The 19,159-nt window shown below is 45.7% G+C and overlaps 1 protein-coding gene across 1 annotated transcript; it reads right to left on the bottom strand.

The window, feature by feature from the left end:
- Nucleotides 1-4,594: 4,594 nt before the first annotated feature.
- LOC307237840 (homer protein homolog 3-like) lies at nucleotides 4,595-18,208 on the bottom strand. Its single transcript, XM_080010614.1, has 10 exons — nucleotides 17,821-18,208; nucleotides 17,500-17,548; nucleotides 13,075-13,231; nucleotides 11,564-11,695; nucleotides 10,933-11,037; nucleotides 9,606-9,739; nucleotides 8,067-8,223; nucleotides 5,871-5,978; nucleotides 4,935-5,015; nucleotides 4,595-4,825 (listed from the first exon to the last, which is right to left on the bottom strand). Exons 2-10 carry the CDS (start codon nucleotides 17,520-17,522, stop codon nucleotides 4,640-4,642), a joined length of 1,083 nt encoding a protein of 360 aa, XP_079866740.1. The 5' UTR covers nucleotides 17,523-17,548; nucleotides 17,821-18,208; the 3' UTR covers nucleotides 4,595-4,639.
- Between the last annotated feature and the right edge of the window lie 951 nt (nucleotides 18,209-19,159).

The raw sequence follows: 19,159 nt of genomic DNA, 5'->3' as shown, positions 1-19,159 counted from the left end.
AGGATCGGAGAAAGGAAGGGAGAAAAAGAAGGGTCGAAGTTTCACACAAGACGGCTGCGAGATTTCTTGGGGCAGTCTTTTTTTTCCCCCACCTGACACCACTTCCGGGACGTATTCTACCTTAAAAAAAAACCCACCACGGTCAACGCGAGCGATCGTCCGAATACGGCGGCCTGCTCCAGCAATGTGACGTCATCTGCACGGTCCCTGACTTGAGCTGGCGTCCTGCGTGTCCCTTCTCTCTATCCCCCATTTTCTGTCTCTCTACAAAATAACAATACATTTGTTTCGTCGTGGATACATCCACTTTTCCTTGAATTGACGCCGATAAAACTTCCACCCGATTATATGTTATACCAACGAGGGCTCAGTTATAACGATAGTAGTGATGTCTCGACGTCAGTTGTCTCTGTGGCGCAATCGGTTAGCGCGTTCGGCTGTTAACCGAAAGGTTGGTGGTTCGAGCCCACCCAGGGACGGCGTCTTTTTTTCTTTTTTTTTTGTTTGTTTTGGGCAACCACTGTGTTTCATCACATTATCACTCCCACAACACACATGTGATAATAACTGTCGTTTCTGTGTCATTTAAGAGAGAGTTTCACGTCTGGTTTTCGTGGGGTATACATGGGCGCTCCGGTTTCACCTCCAAATCCAATTCAAATGACTCTCTTGAGTTTTTGGGATTTTCTCGCGGGGTCGAGTCATTTTATTCTCCCACGTTCAAGATCCAGATTAGCCCGGGCAGGGAGGGAACATCTCTGCCATGGCAGGAACCAAATGCCACTTCGTGTTACAATTCTGAAAAAAAACTAAAAAAAAATTTGTTTGAGTTTCAAGATGAATCTCAGAATTCCGAGAATTAAAGTCAAAATTCTGAGATTCATCTCTAAACTCAAATCATTTTTCAGAATTTTCAGAACTCTCGAATGAAAATTTGTTATAATAAATAAATAAATATATATATATAAATGTATATATATATATACCAAAGAGCTGTCAAAGAGCTGTCAAAGGACACCAGAAACAAAATTGTAGACCTGCACCAGGCTGGGAAGACTGGATCTGCAATAGGTAAGCAGCTTGTTGTGAAGAAATCAACTGTGGGAGCAATTATTAGAAAATGGAAGACATACAAGACCACTGATAATCTCCCTCGATCTGGGGCTCCACGCAAGATCACACCCCGTGGGGTCAAAATGATCACAAGAACGGTGAGCAAACATCCCAGAACCACACGGGGGGACCTAGCGAATGACCTGCAGAGAGCTGGGACCAAAGTAACAATGGCTACCATCAGTAACACACTACGCCGCCAGGGACTTCAATCCTGCAGTGCCAGATGTGTCCCCCTGCTTAAGCCAGTACATGTCCAGGCCCCTCTGAAGTTTGCTAGAGAGCATTTGGATGATCCAGAAGAGGATTGGGAGAATGTCATATGGTCAGATGAAACCAAAATAGAACTTTTTGCTAAAAACTCAACTTGTCGTGTTTGGAGGAGAAAGAAAGCTGAGTTGCATCCAAAGAACACCATACCTACTGTGAAGCATGGGGATGGAAACATCATGCTTTGGGGCTGTTTTTCTGCAAAGGGACCAGGACGACTGATCCGTGTAAAGGAAAGAATGAATGGGGCCATGTATCGTGAGATTTTGAGTGAAAACCTCCTTCCATCAGAAAGGGCATTGAAGATGAAACGTGGCTGGGTCTTTCAGCATGACAATGATCCCAAACACACCGCCCAGGCAACGAAGGAGTGGCTTCGTAAGAAGCATTTCAAGGTCCTGGAGTGGCCTAGCCAGTCTCCAGATCTCAACCCCATAGAAAATCTTTGGAGGGAGTTGAAAGTCCGTGTTGCCCAGCGACAGCCCCAAAACATCACTGCTCTAGAGGAGATCTGCATGGAGGAATGGGCCAAAATACCAGCAACAGTGTGTGAAAACCTTGTGAAGACTTACAGAAAACCTTTGACCGCTGTCATTGCAAACAAAGGGTATATAACAAAGTATTGAGATGAACTTTTGTTATTGACCAAATACTTCTTTTCCACCATAATTTGCAAATAAATTCTTTAAAAATCAGACAATGTGATTTTCTGGATTATTTTTTTCTCATTTTGTCTCTCATAGTTGAGGTATACCTATGATGCAAATAACAGGCCTCTCTCATCTTTTTAAGTGGGAGAACTTGCACAATTGGTGGCTGACTAAATACTTTTTTGCCCCACTGTGTGTGTATATGTATATGTGTATATATATATATATATATATATATAAAAACATTTTTTTTTCCCTCTTTTTTTACATATATATATTTTATATTCAGAATTCTGAAAATTCTGTACGATACAATTATATACAGTTATTCAACAAATGTCCCCACAATTCCAATGTAGAAATATGTAATGTAAATATACATAATAAATCGAATTTATTCCACATGAAAAAAGTTGGAAAACCTCCATAGTTGTGGTCTTTGCTTTTTATTTTCTGGCCGCCGAGCCAAAGATGAACATCCATTTTGAACAGTTTCAGAGTAAGGCTCGTTGAAAACACTACAGACATGGCCCCCAGGGACCACGTTAAACAGTACAGTCCTGGTAGCAAAGCTTTACATTTTGTGCAGTAGACGTTCTATTTTTGTTTGTAATGTTTTATTATTTCCTTACTGGTACAGTACGATACAACCACGTGGACAAGGCCTAAGGCAGAACCGCCCCAGCACAGTCAGATGTAAAAGTGAATAAAGTTCATCATGAATATCCAGTGTCTACATCATATCACAGCAGGGTGTGCGTCATAATATGTATTTACTATTGTTCAAGAGAAAGACAATGCATTGCTGTGGGCCATTGCTTTGACCAGTGGTATTCAAACTCCCCCCCCCCCCCGGGCCCCCCCTCCCTACAATTTCAAGGACTTGAAAATAAAATAAAATCAAATAAAATAAACAATAAAAAAACATAGTGTGTCATATGCAAACAGACGTAGTTAACGGGGGCAGAAAGTAATAACTAATGAAAACAGAACGAAAACAAATAATGAAACTAAATGACGATATGAACGAATTGTATTATTTTAAACATAAACGTTTGTCCTATTCGACTCAGAAACTTTAAATAAACATATTTCATGAAATGTAATTAGTCATGTCAATTTAGAGCTTAAAATATATATTTCATTTTTTATCTCATTTTCTCGCCCCCCCTTGCAATTCCTCCGCTCCCCACTAGGGGACGCGCCCCACAGTTTGAATACCACTGGCTTACACGTATTATTAATGTGTAGCACTATTTAATTATCTAATATATCTAACTGTTATCTAAAAGTCATTTGTATTCACTTCATAGCAACTCTAGCACTTGTAAATTTTAATCAACTGAAACAAAAGCTTATTTTATAGGTTAATACCACTTAAACGATCCACAATAAGTGGGTCAACTTATTAACTAACCTTAGAATGTTATATTTCCTAAAAACACGAACCAGCAAGTGAAATCTGACGAGTGTTGTTTTTTTGTTTTTTTTTAAAGATCGAAACGATGACCGTGCTCCTTCGCATGTGATCTTTGGTGTTTTTGTGCTTGCATGTGTGGACGTTAAGTAATAAAACGAATGCTTTATTCAGGCTATTATACACGCTCATGCACCGCCAAAATCTCCAGCATGCCTGAAACACATTTCTGTTAAGATCCATATATATGTTTTTATCCATCCATCAGTATCGCAACAGTGGACTGCGGCGACTACTCCGCCTGCCTTAACATAAAGAAGTGGCAAAGATGAGCTGTTGAATTCCGCGTACAAGTCCTACGTTAAGACTGAGCATGACTTCTAACTGAGTGTAATACAATAGAGGTGGTACGGTTCACACCGTCCGTCGTCCCTCAATCGATTGAAATCCTTTGACCAAATTATTTGAAATGGTCACTCTCCCACTCTTTATCAATATATATATATATATATATATATATATAGATATAGATATAGATCTATATATGTATATATATATATATATATGGATAGATTGTTCTTTACCAAAAGCGGCTCCACTGAGAAGTATGAAAGGCTACAAGCACCGGTTGGCGCCGTTCACAGTTTAGCACTTATTGCGTCGAGTGTAAGTTGAATGAAAGCCACGCGGGGGGAAGGGGGCGGTGTTTGGAACGGAACGCTGGAACGCGAGAAGCTCCGAGGTCCGGTTTTGGCCCCAGCAGGGACCCCCGGGGGGATCCGTCGTCGTAGCTGGTCCCGTTCCCCTCCAAGCGCCGGAAACCACCTCCGTCGTGTTCGAATCTCTTTAGTGTATTTCTAAAAAGGCTCTTCGGCCTCATCGGCCCCGGGTTCTCTCTCTCTCTCTCTCTCTCTCTCTCTCTCTCTCTCTCTCTCTCTCTCTCTCTCTCTCTCTCTCTCTCTCTCTCTCTCTCTCTCTCTCTCTCTCTCTCTCTCTCTCTCTCTCTCTCTCTCTCTCTCTCTCTCTCTCTCTCTCTCTCTCTCTCTCTCTCTCTCTCTCTCTCTCTCTCTCTCTCTCTCTCTCTCTCCTCTCTCTCTCTCTCTCTCTCTCTCTCTCTCCCCTGCAATTGATCATCCCCCTCCGTTTTTTCTTGGCAGCTTGATTTACTTCGCTTTTTTTTTTTTTTTTTTTACTTGTCGAGGAGCTTCACCAGGCTCTGCCGGAGGTCGTTGAGGTCGAAGATCTTGATGTCCAGAATTTCGATGGCCCGCTGGATCTCGTTGTCCATGCGGTCGCGCTCCTCCAGGGAGTTGTTCAGGTTCTGCTCGGTGTTCTGGACGCGCCTCTCCAGCTCCGAGTGACGCATCTCCATCTCCTGCGGGCGCCGGGGAGACGTTGATAAATGTCAGTCGGACAAGACGAGAGCCGCCGGCTCCGCGTTCTCTCACTTTGACTCACCCACACAGGTGGAGCAGCGGCCCTACCTGCAGCCTGTGAATGGCCTCGTCCCGCTGGTGTTCCATCTGGTGGTACTCCACTTTCTTGCTCTGCAGAATGTGGATTTCCTGCGAACCGACACGAAGGAATAGATGTCAACCGTCAGGGGGGCGCATGTTGGTTTTTTTTTCCCTTCCAGCAGCGGTTCCCAAACCTTTTATAGCAACGCATTTGGCATGTTAAACTAAAACCGAGCTGACAAAAAAATTAAAATCTCGCTACAAATAAACACCATAAAAAGTCCGGGTTAGTCGACCTATCTATTTGTTACATTGTATGTTATCTAAAAATGTAAAACAAAATCATAAATATTGATTTATTTGCGTCGGACCTTGTGCACTTCCTCCAGTGACCACTAGGGGTCTCTCACTCGCAATAATTACTCAAAAAGAGTAATTATTTGGAAAATGGAAAGAATGAAGCGACTAAGATGACTTAATACTTCCACCCAACCTAAACCTCCCTTAGGGCGGCCGGAGTGTCACAGAGTTCGTGTTACACACAGTACACAAGCGTATTGTCTGATAGAAACCCATTTACCAGTTGGGAGGACAGCAAACATTGGCGTTCAGGGACAGACACATTTTTCAAACACAGGATTTATTTGTCTTTCACTTATCGTTCTGTCATTTAATCCTTCCTGTACTTCTCTATCATGGCTTGACTGTATTTTTTGACTTGTTGAAGCCTTTACTGCCTTGACGTATGAAAGCAAACTCCTTTTCCGGGTCGACGTTGGAGACACTTTTGCACTGAGTATTAAGGACCTCATCACTTTCTCTGCTTACAGTACACCGCCTGCCCTCCCTTGCTGTGGCTGGATCAGCGGGGCCTTATCCCCCAAAAGTCGCCGCTTTGTTTACAAGTCTTCTCCGAGCGCTCCCCGCCCAGCCGGCAGCTGATCCGCAAGCGGCAGCACCCACCTCGTCCTTGGCTTTCAGCAGGGCCTCCAGCTCCTCCAGCGACTGTGTCAGCTCGTCCTTCAGCATGTCGCTGGGGCCGTGGCCTCCGTGCGCCTCCAAGTCGGACACCTTCCGACACCGGAAAAAAAAAACAACGCACAAATGAGAGCGGTTCCTCTTTGACCGGAGGCAGACTCCTTACAAACCTATGGCTGTCTGTTATTAGGAACGCTGTTTTTTTCAATATTATCGAGTAAACGCTGCAATTGCCCCGCCTCAATTTCACTGGATTTACTCCACCCCCACACATCCAGTCTATTTATTTGAATTTCCTTCCTCCCGTTATTCCACCAAAATTGAGAAACACCCATAAGAAATACAGTTGAACTGATACACACGAGCCTTTATTATGATTGCATTGTAGTCTGAGACTTTAGGAACTAGACAAGGTGGTGGGTGGGGGGGCACAGACTCTAGTGTGATTGAGGAAGAGATGTTTTTGCTACAGGGCCATTCCAGGGGGATCATTTCTGCAACAACTCAAAGATCGACATAAAATATGGGGCAGTGACAGAGCAGCGATTTAAATGACCGCTCCCGTCTTATCATCATCGCTTCCCGTTGCTGTCGACATTCTTGTTTGTTTTGTCATGATCTCATTTGATTTACGCCGCTTCACCTTCCTCCCCCCTGCTTTAACGCTCTCTTTTACAGTTTTACACCGGCGAGTGTAGCGCCAGAAATGACCCTTTTTATTTTTATGAACGCTACCTGTAAATAAAAAAAAAAAATTTAAAAGACCCGCTACAACCTTTCCCATAATGCTTAGGTTTCTGACAGTCCTTTCTCAGCCGGCGCTCTATCCTTTCAACTAGAGAGCCAATCCTCGCTGCGGTGTCCGTGAAAAAAAATAAAATAGAGCCAAAGTATAGAAGGACGCGTCTCAAAACGTCCCAGAGTAGAGTATTTTTAACTGTCTGCGGTTGGGACGGGGAGGTATGCCAGAGAGAGAGAGAGAGAGAGAGAGAGAGAGAGAGAGAGAAATATAAAAATAAATGAATAGCTGCCAGCTCCCTCTGGTGATTTTTCATTTCTGCTAACTGGGGCACTGAAAGTGGGATATCGCTGTCCTACAAACCCCTTCTCCCAACTCTCACACCGGCCCCCGAGACGTGAACCATTTCTCCGCCACCTGGTCCCTCGGCCCGCTGCAGATTGAGATCCGACTCATTTGGTCCTAGACTTTGTTACCAGAGCCTTCTTTAAAGAAGAAGAAGAAGAAAAAAAAAAAAAAAAAAAAAAAAGACATTTTGTTGAAATTTTAGAGCGGGTGATAATTACGAAGACGGGATCGATAGTGTACGGCGAGACAATAATGGAGGTTCGAATAAGCCATTAAACCGACGGATCAAAGCTGTGTTTAGTAGGCCAGGTTGTTGTTGCCTGAGGGATTCTCCTAAAAAAACAAAAACAAAAAAAAAAAAAACACTTATTGACGACTGGGGGGAGACCTGGGGCACTGGACATACCGGAAAACTCAAAAAGAAACAGAATAAATAAATAAATAAATAAATAAATAAATAAATACAACCCTCCGGAGAATGCAGCGTTTGTTTGGACAGCCCTCCCTCCTTTCATACATATTCCACACTGAAGCCGGTGTGTGTGTGTGCGTGTTTGTGTGTGTGTGTGTGTGTGTGTGTGTGTGTGTGTGTGTGTGCAGGCCCTAAAGCGGGGGGGGATCTTGTCACAGAATGATGAAGTGCGTGTACCCACCGACCGAGCAAACTTATAGCCTTTTGCCCCCCCCCCCAAAAAAAAGGAAATGAATTGCCTGAAAGCAGCGACCCAATAAAAATAAAAAAACAGCCAGAAAGGCCACGGGACCGAGCCCGTCCGGCTTCTTGGGCGTTGATAAGGAGGCGTGGCCTTTCCGCCCTCCCCCTATTCCAGCCGGAGTGAAGCAGTGGTTATGAACCCTTCTTATTACATTTTTTTTTAAGAACAACATTCAGGCTTTTTGGAGATACTTAAGTTGTATTTACAGCATAAGATTACCATGATACCTCCCCCCACCCTCATTGACACGCTTGTGTCCCACATCCCGTTAATCCCGCGTCCTGTAGAATCAGAGTTGGGGCACTAACGACCTCCTCCTCCTCCTCCTCCTCCTCCTCCTCCTCCTCCTCGGCAGGAGCGGGACGAAGGGCTCGGTACCTGGTCTCGCAGCCTCTCCGTCTCCTCCTGGTACGCCATCAGCTGCTTCTTCCACTGCTCCACGTTGGCGTTGGCCTCGTGCAGCGCCGCCACCAGCTTGCTGTTGCTGTCCTGCAGCGTGAACAGCTCGGCCTCCAGGTTCATCTCGCAGATGGAGCTGAGGGGCCAATTCCCGGAAAAACGGAGAGGAGGGCGGAAGGAGAAGGAATTCCTCGGTCAAATTGGACCAGTTGCACTAAAATATGATTGAAAATGTTTTCAGCCAGGCGGCAAGATGGGGGCTGGAGAAGATCTGAGGCCACAGCACCATGGATGTTTCGGGATGTGAAATCGAGTGGTTCCTCAACGGTCCGGAGATCAAACGCTCCTCACGTGGGATCGGTGCATCATTAATTTGCCCCTTTTCTGCCTCCTTTCTACCTGTTTTGGCCTCCTTTCTGCATTTTTTCCTCCTCCTTTATATTTAATATCTAAAATAAAATATAAGGATACAGTTTCATTGTGTTGTGTTTGGTTAGTGTCGATAGTTTTGCCAAGGCTGACATGGGCCAGTGTGTGTGTGTGTGTGTGTGTGTTTGGGGGTCATGGCCTCCCCTAGCGACCCACCACTGCACTTTGAGATGTTTGTTCATATGAAGAACACAAGTAGGTGAACGACAGAGGACGCCTCGTATAAAACAAATATTAAATCTCCAATGGCAACAGAGAAGCAAGAAAAATCCTCCTATTAGCGATCAAACTTCTTATTTGTCCTGCATGCCTTCATAGCGCAATACCCCATAATACCTCCTTAGTCCTTAATAGTCCTCCTTATGATCTTGGACAATTTGTGTAAAAGACGGGTCGGACCGTGGGTCTGTTAATCCCCTGGCCTTCCACGGGTCCGCCCCGCTCGCTCCATCGACAAAGCTTAAGGCTATTCCATGGCAACAGTTTACCATGGCAACCACTTCACCAGCACCGTTCGCTCACAGTGGAGCGGTGGGATACAAAGGCACGGTGGGTTGTGGAGTGGAGGGCTGTTTGCGAGCCTCGCGCCGCAGAACGCTGTGGGTCAACCCCCCACTCCTCTTGAGACGCCAGAAGCATTTCAAATTATGATCAAGCATAATTATAAGAAGGATTACCGATCGCCCCACGGCCCTAGAATTACATTTCTAAATGAAATATCACAAGATGTTTTTGACAAATTACCCAATATTGATTATTTCATGATTCATGATGTTGGGGATGACTGCCTTCCATAAGATATTACACGCAATAAACATCTGAGAAACTTTCATAATGTGGACCATTATGACCAAAGGCATTGATTAGAACAGTCGATGAACATGATGATATTATGATATGACCAAAATCCCAGGGGAGGTCTGGATGATTGGAACACGATTGTTCAAATTTCAAGCCAGAGCAATTTGTTTCCAACAACATCAAATTAGCTTCTGTGAAAAAAAGAAAAGAAAAAGTGAAGCATTTTCAGCCCCCGCCCTACTGTGCATCGTGCGTTGTGTGTGTGTGTGTTGTGCGACGGCAGGCTACCCTTCAGAAAGCATCTTCTTAATGCGCTCCTTCTCCGAGGCCAGGGTGATGTCGGCGCTCTGGCTGCGGAACATCTTGTCCTCCGGCCCGTTCACGCACATCACAGGCGGAGACTGGAGCTCGTCGGAGAGGTCCTGACACGGGAATAAACACCCTCGGATGTAAATACACTCTGAGGGACGTCGGCGCTCATAAACGATCCATTCATCCATCCAACCGGAGCGGATGCGCCGGCAGAACATATTTCACAGTAATATTTATGTTATTACTGGGTAATAACATTAGTAATCATGTTTTTACACACATCCCAGGGTGGTACATGCAGTTCAAACGAGAATATTTAACAACAGGGGAGGAAAACGGAGTGAGCCGCTTAAGGGACTATGGTGAGGAATCTACATCTCTAGTAACATGCAACGAGAGGTGGGCAATAGCAACAATGATCTATGAGGTTTTAGTCGTGTTTTACGTATCTGCAGGTACAGTGGATTTTCTTTGTTTCTAAGTTCAGCAACCTTAACCCCAGCGGTTGGCTGTGATCTGTGTGGTTGCTGATAGAAACTTGGCTTTTTATAGTCAAAGAGACATGAAACAACCCACCTGTGAGAACTAGATGGAATCGATCAGGTAGCAAAACAGACATAGAAGAAAACAACACATGTCAATTTGAACAGAAAAACATAGCAAGCATAATGTACGTTTTTTACTCTCGTTTGAAGCCTCATTTTCGTTGCAGTTCAGGAAGCAGAACGATGATTGTTGCAGATCACAGTTTGAAAGGGGGTTTTGGGTTTTTCCAATGTGCTCATTAAAGAGCTAAACGCGGCGGACAAGGGGGGTGAGACGCCGCTCGGAATCCCTTCAACCGTAGGATTAAAGAGGAGCGGCCATCTTTCTCGGGAGCGGGCGGATGTGACCGACGGGTAATTGTTCTCCATTGATCAAGAATTTACTCAACGCCGTTTTCCGCGGCCGGGGCCACGTCGAGAAAGGTTTTACACATTACAGATGGTGGCTCACCGAGCGATTCCTGGGCGGCTCCGGATAATTTTACTGGTGTCCTAGTTCTTCCTCAGTTCCGCTCCCCCTGGGAGACGAGTGACCCAGCCCGTACTTCTTCCACCTTCTTTTCCTACTCTCTCCGTTGTCAATCCCAATTCCTCTCTCTTGGTGGCCTACAAAGCAGCCTGTCCATAGGTGGAACTGGTGGAAAGTTAGCCTCCGCCCGACGTTTGGACACTTGGTTCCTCGAGTCCAAGACTCATGAGTCCTTCTCGAGAATCTTTAAACCCCCTCTACCACTCTGTGTCAAAGGTCGCCCACTCACCTGGGGGGCGGCGATGCTGAGGGCGGTGTTGGCCAACTCCTTGTCCTGCGACTTCTCTCGTGCCAGGCGAGCCGCATCCTTCACCTCCTTAAACTTATCCGAGAACTTGGGAAAGGATGCGGACGGAGAAAGGGGTCGAGGGTTGAAACAAACCGAAATAACTGACTTCCACGTCGGCTTTTTCATTTTGACAAGTTAAAGTGGCAATCCATGAGATCGTCTGCGATGGGCGGGCTGAGTCCCAGAATACCATTTGAAACGGCATTCGCCTTCTTCTGATGGATTATTTCGGGTATTGATTTAGTGTTTATTGTTTTCATCCAGGTTCACCTCCTCGCAATGATTTTCCAAAAAGGCGGACCCCGCCACCAACAATGAAAACGGCATATACCACACGCAAACACATTTAATTGCCGTTTCTGAGTGCCGGCTGAATAAAGTATAAAAAATGGGATTTTAAACAAAATAATCTCACTGATTACCACTTTAAAGAAGCTTGATATGAAAGAGGGATTGGAGCTTTGTTGGCATTTCAGAACTCAGGAAAGTATTATTTTTATGAAAAACGTAGTTGACTTGAGTTGACTGTTTTAAATGGTGACTTCGGGCAAACGGCCATCGCTTCATGTACCTGATGCAGCTGCTGCTCTGTCGCGAATCCCAGACCATAGACGGTGTTGGCCCGGCTGTCAGCCCACTGGCCAAACTTCTGGGATGTCTTGGTGAATGTCATGCTGGGAGTAATGGTGCAATTGATAATTGCCTGCGGAGCAAGAGACATAGCCTGAGTTTAATCAATAGAGGAAAAACTACCGACAGAATCTGACCGGGGGGCTCGAAATCCACGGGTGGATTTCACTTGTCAGGGGCATAATTAAAAAGAGTCTAAAAGTCCATTGTTTTTTGGGGGAAATTGAAGGGCATTATAACATCCCCCTGTGTAATTCTTGCAAGTATTGAAAAAGAGCAGCCATATAGAAACTACATAATCCTAATAAATAGTGAGATAACCTCCCCGTCCCATATGTTGGATGTAAATGGAGGCCGGGGAAACCTCGGTGCTAATTACTGAAACATATGTTTATGAATCCTCATCTGGCACTGGGGGATCGCTGCACTAAAACCAACACGTCATCAACCACATGCATGGATCCCGCTCGACTGAGGTGTGATCAGGAGCTCAGCTCTCGGGGGATACCATCAATAATTACCAGTAATAACGCCATATTTACGTCATCGGCAGTATTACGATAACGGAGCTGATTTAAAGTCCCAGCTGCAGCACAGGGGGGCTGGGGTGTTACAGCATTACGATTACGGGCCTCTGAGTGTGTATTGACGTGTGTATTACGTCACACTGCTCCAGCCAGACGCCCGTCTCCGCTGCCTGACGCCACCGCACTGCCTTCTGGGAAAAACGGCAATGTGGGTCAGACTGGAGGTGTTATTTTCTCAGATCAGAGTGGACCCCCCCGCCCCCCCGCGCCCCTCCCCCACTGGCCCCCATTTGCTTGCTCAAGTCCCAGTAATCCAAATCAGGACGCCAGCGTGGGGCAGATGTTCGCGCCATTTGATCTCTCTGTCGCCTGCATTGTCATTGTCCATTTTTTCGTTTTTTTTCGTCAACAGCATTTATATTCATATTGAGATTTAAATAAATGAAACATGTATAAATAAATGTAGATGTCGCTGCATATGGCATTTGGTGCGCACTGTGTGTCTTCTTTTATTGCATTCATTTTGTGTATATAGCTATTTTCTTTGTATATTTGGCAATTGAAGTTTTTTTATTTGACAATTTCCTTTGAATATTTGCCGATTTTAAGCCAGTTGTCTTTGGCGCAATACACCAATTCTCATCACGATTAATTTCTTGTATATTTGGCATTATTTTATTTATATATTTGGCAATTATTTTCCGACTATTACGTTTTTTTAAGCCAGTTGTTTTTATATCATTGCACCAATCTTCACTACGACAAATTCCTTCATATGACGATGTACTGGACTTGAATAAACAGATTCTGATGTATATCTTTATCCACGTCTATTGTCCACATATCATAGATAGAAACAGAAACACACATGTCGATCAGCCATCATTTCCATCGCCACCCTCCTGCTCCTCCTCCTCCTCCTCACCTTGGTCCCGCCCACACTGATGATGCGGTAGACGTTGCGATTGGAGTCATAGAAGAAGGAGACCGTGACGGCATGCTTGCTGGCGGGGATCCAGTTCCTCTTGGTGTTGGGGTCAATCTGGAACACATGAGCCCGTGCGCTGAAAATCGGCTGCTCCCTGGAGGAACGTCATAGAGAGAGAGAGAGAGAGAGAGAGAGAGAGAGAGGGAGAGAGAGAGAGAGAGAGAGAGGGCAGCATAACAGGATTACTCTCTTTCCCATGAGACATTTTGTGTTTTTTTATGGAGGCTATGAAATCCTCCTGATCACCTCGAGGCCACCTGGTCAGGCCAGTGACCGTCCACGTCACACCAACCTGATATATGAACTGGATACAAACTACAGACATGCCGTCGTCGTTTTGTAAATGTCATCACCGTCCACAGTGAGCATGCTTTTCCCCTCTAAAAACACGAACAACAGTCCCCAGCCTTGTATTACGAAACTCTCCAAGTTCTTGGAAAAACAACAAACGCCGAATTCCTCTGACTTGTACGACTGCCACCGGGGCACAGATGTTCACCTTTGGGCGGCTGTCTGCCACATTTTTTTTTCCTCCCCTTGGTACACGACGGATAAGTCTTACGGGAGCAGGGGCTTGGCTTGGCCGGGCTGGGCTGGCAAAATGATGTTGTCACGGCGCAGACCAAAACATTGTGAACCCTCGTCCAAATCCCCTTAACCCTCCACCCGCGCCACAGTATCCTAGATACGAGGTAAATACACCAAAGCAACAATGTGGCTGCTGATCTAGAAGTGCTCCGGCCGCCCTCGTGCAAGCCAGAGTTTCCCCACTCATCGGAACCGTGAGATTGGAAAAGTCTGCCCCCTCTCTCACCGCCCCCACCCCACCCCACCCCAACCCCCCCTCCCCAAGCACACACACACACACACACACACACACACACACATCACGCACACACACACGCGCACACACAAACACAGTCAAACAGCTGTGAAGAAAGACAGTTCTACTGGCACGTAAGGGCTGGACGTCCTCCCTTCTCCAGACAGGCTTGAAGTGGCCCGTGGATTAGACATCACTACTGCAGTATTTCTCAACCTTCCTTTTCTTCTAAACACTGAAAACGTCAGCAGCAAAATGTAGAACCGTGCTTATCATTGTGGTCGGGAGTCGGGAGTCGCTCCGGCCAAAGAGTGGGCGAGTGAGTCGACTCGCAAACCGAAAACAGTGGATGGGGATTCAATGAAGTCTGAGGAAAAAAGCGACCAATGCATTTGGCACAATTCATATTGAATGTGATTAATTCTTTGTATTCCACCAAAATGAATCATTTTGACAGAATTCAACAATTCTTGTGAGAATTCACAACTCAGAACCAAATGCACTCTTCTGACCCTCGTTCACTGTTCAGGAAGTAAATTCCGTCCTTCCACTCAAACCAACAAGGAGTCGGAAAAATCGACTCTTTTTAATGAGTGACTCGCCGAGGAACCCAATCTCAAAAAAGAGTCGAACCTTACATCGCTACGAACGGTCCTGATGCTCAGTGCCAAACTCGCTCGGGAACTGATGAATTGGTGCAGCCGTGCAATTTTGATCTTGCAACACAAGAGCCAACTTCCCTTCTTCGTTTTTTTTTTAACGTCAGATTTTTTCACAGGTTGCACAGTGCACGCGTAGGTTACAAAACTTTTGCTCAAGGGCAGTGACGAGCATGTATCCGGGCCAAATCAACAAAAAGAGAACACAGCGTAGCCGATCCACGCCTCCAGGTTGGTGTTTGCTGTATTCAACCCTTTGAAGAGGAGAAGAGGAAAAGCCTGAAACAGCAAAAACACTGGGAAATGTGGGATAATGCCATGTTCCCCGTGGGGATGGAAAGACAACTTTTTTTTTTTCCCCGACGCACAAATAGGATCGCAGGCTCCAGTTATTGTACAGAGGAGAAACTGCTGAGCTTTCAGTCAGGAACCTTTTCCAGGGCTTCCAGGGAAACGGCGTCGTCGGGCTCGGACCCACTTCACGGCAGGAGAGCCGCACGGGCTGGTGGGAATGATGCCATTTTGGACGCTCGGAATGTGCCAACGTCCTCTCACTGGGTTCAACTTTCTTTCTTTCTGATAAGTGTCACTTCTTTGACAGCACACTGACAACGGTGTTCTTTTTCGTCAAGGTCTTTCTTTCTTTTTTGGGTTACCGATTTCCGACGTCATACATCTTAACGTTGCCGTCGCGAAATGGTCAGAGGACCAAATGGGTCAATTTCAGCCAGTTTGGACGAACTGTTCACTGCTGCGACCATTTCAGCTCCCAACAGGACTGTTTTGGGTTGTTGTTTTTTTCCCGCCAGTCAACATGGATTTATATCTGACCTCTTTAGTGACATATAAATGCAGTAATGTTCTCTCTATCTGTACCTCTCATACTCTAAGAGGCATACACACAATGTATTGTTTGATTGCTCTTATTTCGGTCTGTTTTATCTATTTTCTGGTTTTATTTATTTGAGTTCATTTCTCATCGATGTTTGTTTTACTCGACAGGATCTCAATGCGTCATTCGTCTTGATCGGACTGCTTTCGGCCCCAATACGCCCGGGTAAAGTGCTCCGTAGTCTTGTTTTGTTTTCCAACTACCGACCATAAAGACGCTGCGTTAAACGGAGACAGTTTGATGCAGCGTTGGCCTTCTAAGTCCTCGTGGAATCGGCGCTATAATTCTCCCCGTCGTGCAGTAATCCTCCTTATCAGTGGATCTGACGCTTCGCCCAGATGACGCCGGGGGGAGAGAACAATACTGACACTTCAGTTCAGTCAATTTGAAGTAGAGAGTGAGATCTGAGCTTTCTGGCAGTATAAACCGCCATCGGTTCGTAGCGGAATTTGGGAAACCTATCGTGGAAAGTTGCATTCGGACATGAAGCCGAGGCTGCTGATATTTTACGAAGATAAAAAAATTACATTGTGCTTAGACCATGAGTTTTGAATTCTCAATTTCCAAATATACAGTTCAACGCCCCGTCACATGCCTGGTTTCTCACTGTCACCTCAGAGAGGCAGTGTCGAGGAGGCGGGTTTATGCAAATGAGGGTTCGAAGGACACCCAGCGGCCGAATCTGGATGGCTTGATTGGTATTGCGTTATTTCTCCGAAGGGAGTTCTGGGAAAATGACGCGTTGAGACACATTTTGCATCCCCGCCAGCAACACTGGGACATTACGACACAACGGCATTCGGGGAAAAATTGAACCTTGAAACTACTCCCCTCCTTCAGTTATACCACCGAACCCCCTTCACAGGACCAGTAGAGGCGGTTATAGCAGCATGCAGCGATGACTTACACTTGCCCTATTTATCCATGTTGTTGGACTCATTTCATCACCGGCAGGGTTAAAGGACTTTTATTTTCACGACCTTGCTTTCGGGCCGACGCGGGGCGGCTCTTCCACTGTGAATCTCTGGCTGTGGCATCGTAGCCTTGTTTTCCACGTGGTGATATCGCAGCAGTGTGCCCGAGACGCAGAGAGCTGACCCTCTTTTAGCTTTCAACGTGTCTACAGGTCAGGTCTATAGTCTTCGGAGACAGGGCCAATGAGGGGTTTCAAGCCACTGACCAGTCACAACCCCCGGCACAGTATGTTTGACTAAAAATGTATCTGAAGGAGGTGGGAGTTTTCCATCTTTGGGACTGTGTTGCTGTTAGTGCTGTGGTATGGTGGTCTGTGTGTGTGTGTGTGTGTGTGTGTGTGTGTGTGTGTGTGTGTGTGTGTGTGTGTGTGTGTGGGTAAGAGGTCTGATTGTATGGTGGTCTAAAGGACCTTTAACATTCATTGACCAGCGGGTGGATGTGGCCCGCAGAGCTGGTCGTTTCTAAGCAGAACACAGCCTGATAATAGCGATTTGATGTGGATTTTTGGACAAGGGTATACTTGGAGATCTCTCTCTCTCTCTCGCTCTCTCTCTCACTCACTCACTCACTCACTCACTCACTCACTCACTCACTCACTCACACACACACACACACACACACCCTCTTTTTCAGGTAGAATTGAAACACAGGTCGTTTCCCAGACAAAGCAATTACAAGTGGATTAAACAACCAGAAGTCTCTCATGTGTTACAGCAGCTCCACTACACTGCAAACAGAACAGGGTTTGCTTAATTTGAAAGGTAGACCAAGTCTGAAAGTAAAGCCATTAGAGCACAACTTATAATGAGTTAACTTTAAATTGAAGCTGTTCTTTTTTTTAATTTTTTTTTTTTTATTCCTACAACCATTTCTTTCTTCCTCTGGATTAAAACATCAGATGATATTTTCTACGTGCCTGATTTTCCAAGGTCACGGGAACAAAAGCAACCGGTGAAAGAAGGAGACTAAAATAAAATAAAGAAAGGAAGACAGTGGATTGAGAAGTTGCTTACCTTTCTCTGTGGTGTGGAAACATCTTACAAGGTCACCAAGGCTTCTTTTCTAAAACAATAAAATAAAATAATAATAATAAATGAACAAGAGAGATATTGAAGTATTTCAATGATGCCTGTCGAAGACAGAAAAACCCCAGAAATAACTATAAATCAAACGGGATAAATCCAACCTGTGGTCCTGTAGTTATAGTTTAGATTGTGCAAATACTCTCTCATACCTGGTCAACTAGGTTATTACAACGTTATTACAGTGTTATTGCCGTTATTACGATGTTATTACAGTGTTATTACAATGTTGACGGTGACCCAAACACTCACCCCATTTCGAGGTAAAAACCCGTACAGAGGTGTGTTTAATACAGAGATGGGGATCTTGTTGGTGTATCTGAATAGTTGCTATTTATCTCAGTCTTCGTTCTTTGCGTGCGTCTGGACGCTCTCCACTGGAACCACCACCAACAGCGGTGCGGAGCGCGGGATCTGACCGAAAATCGACGTCCTGTCTCGGTCACAGGGGGGGGGGGGGGTCGAGACGCCTCGGTCCTTTTATTCCTCCGTGTGGTTTTGTTTCCTCGGCTTTGTCTAAACACCGCCGCGGCCCCGTGTTGACATCCTGGAGTCGCTGCGGCTTCTACTTTTCAGTATCGCCGGCACTTTTCTCTGGGTTTTTCCCTCCTTCACGGACCGGACAGCGACGGCGGCGGTGGAGGGAGGTGTCGGCGCGACAGCTTCGCTCTCCGGCTGCGGATCGGCGGCGGCTCCGCGTCAAGCCGCTTTTCACTGAGGAGCTGCACGCTGCGCCACCTGCTGGAGGGTCGGGGGCACCTGCAGGCACCGGGCAGGACAGCCAGGGGTCCAGGAGCCGGGGATGTGGTGCCTGTGCAGTGGTTTCTCAACGTGGGGTTCGGGGGAGCCCCCGGGGGTCCTTCCAAGAGATTCCAGCCCCCCCGGCAAAATGATTAATAGTTCAACTTCTGTTAATTAGTTTACACACCAGAAGAGAATGTACAGAGAACACTGAGTGACTAACCCATTTTACTTTGTATCCTGAACTATAGTATACACACTTAATTATATCTAACAATAGAAATGTCCTCAGACTGGGGTCCCCGAAACTAAATCCCGGTCCTAATGCACATCAAATCGAGGGTCCTTGATACAAACAAGGCTGAGGATCATCACTGTTAGTGCGTGTTGAGCTCAATGAAGCCATTGTGCAGCAGGTTACAGTACAGTCGGAAGGCGATAAACTCAGTCATGATATTGTTTCAGGCCTGAAAGATCCAGCGTGTTCTATGAAGCTCCAGCAGGCAGCGGATATAAAGGAAACAGGGTCACTTTTTGTTGAAAAACCCAAGCCTGATGTAGGCCAAAAACTTCCATTCAATTATTTTTGTACCACAATTTGCTTAATTTGCGGATGAGGAATAACTACTGAACGGCTACTTGCATTTAAATGCTTTTATCGATCAAAAACTAGCACCTACAGATAGAAACTATTCTGTGCACTATTGTCAACGGACCTGATGGAATGCAGACTCTCACATGGTGCCATAATAGATAAACATCAAAGTTAAAAAGATAGACGTCGATCCGGCTTAGAAGGTTGATGTGAAAACAACGTTGAAACAACATTGACTGAAATGGGATAAACAAA

This window comes from Zeus faber (genome assembly GCF_960531495.2).
Source record: "Zeus faber genome assembly, chromosome: 12".
Classification (NCBI taxonomy): domain Eukaryota; kingdom Metazoa; phylum Chordata; class Actinopteri; order Zeiformes; family Zeidae; genus Zeus; species Zeus faber.
Note: the sequence above shows the minus strand (reverse complement) of the source record. Positions and strands in the feature narration are given on the sequence as shown.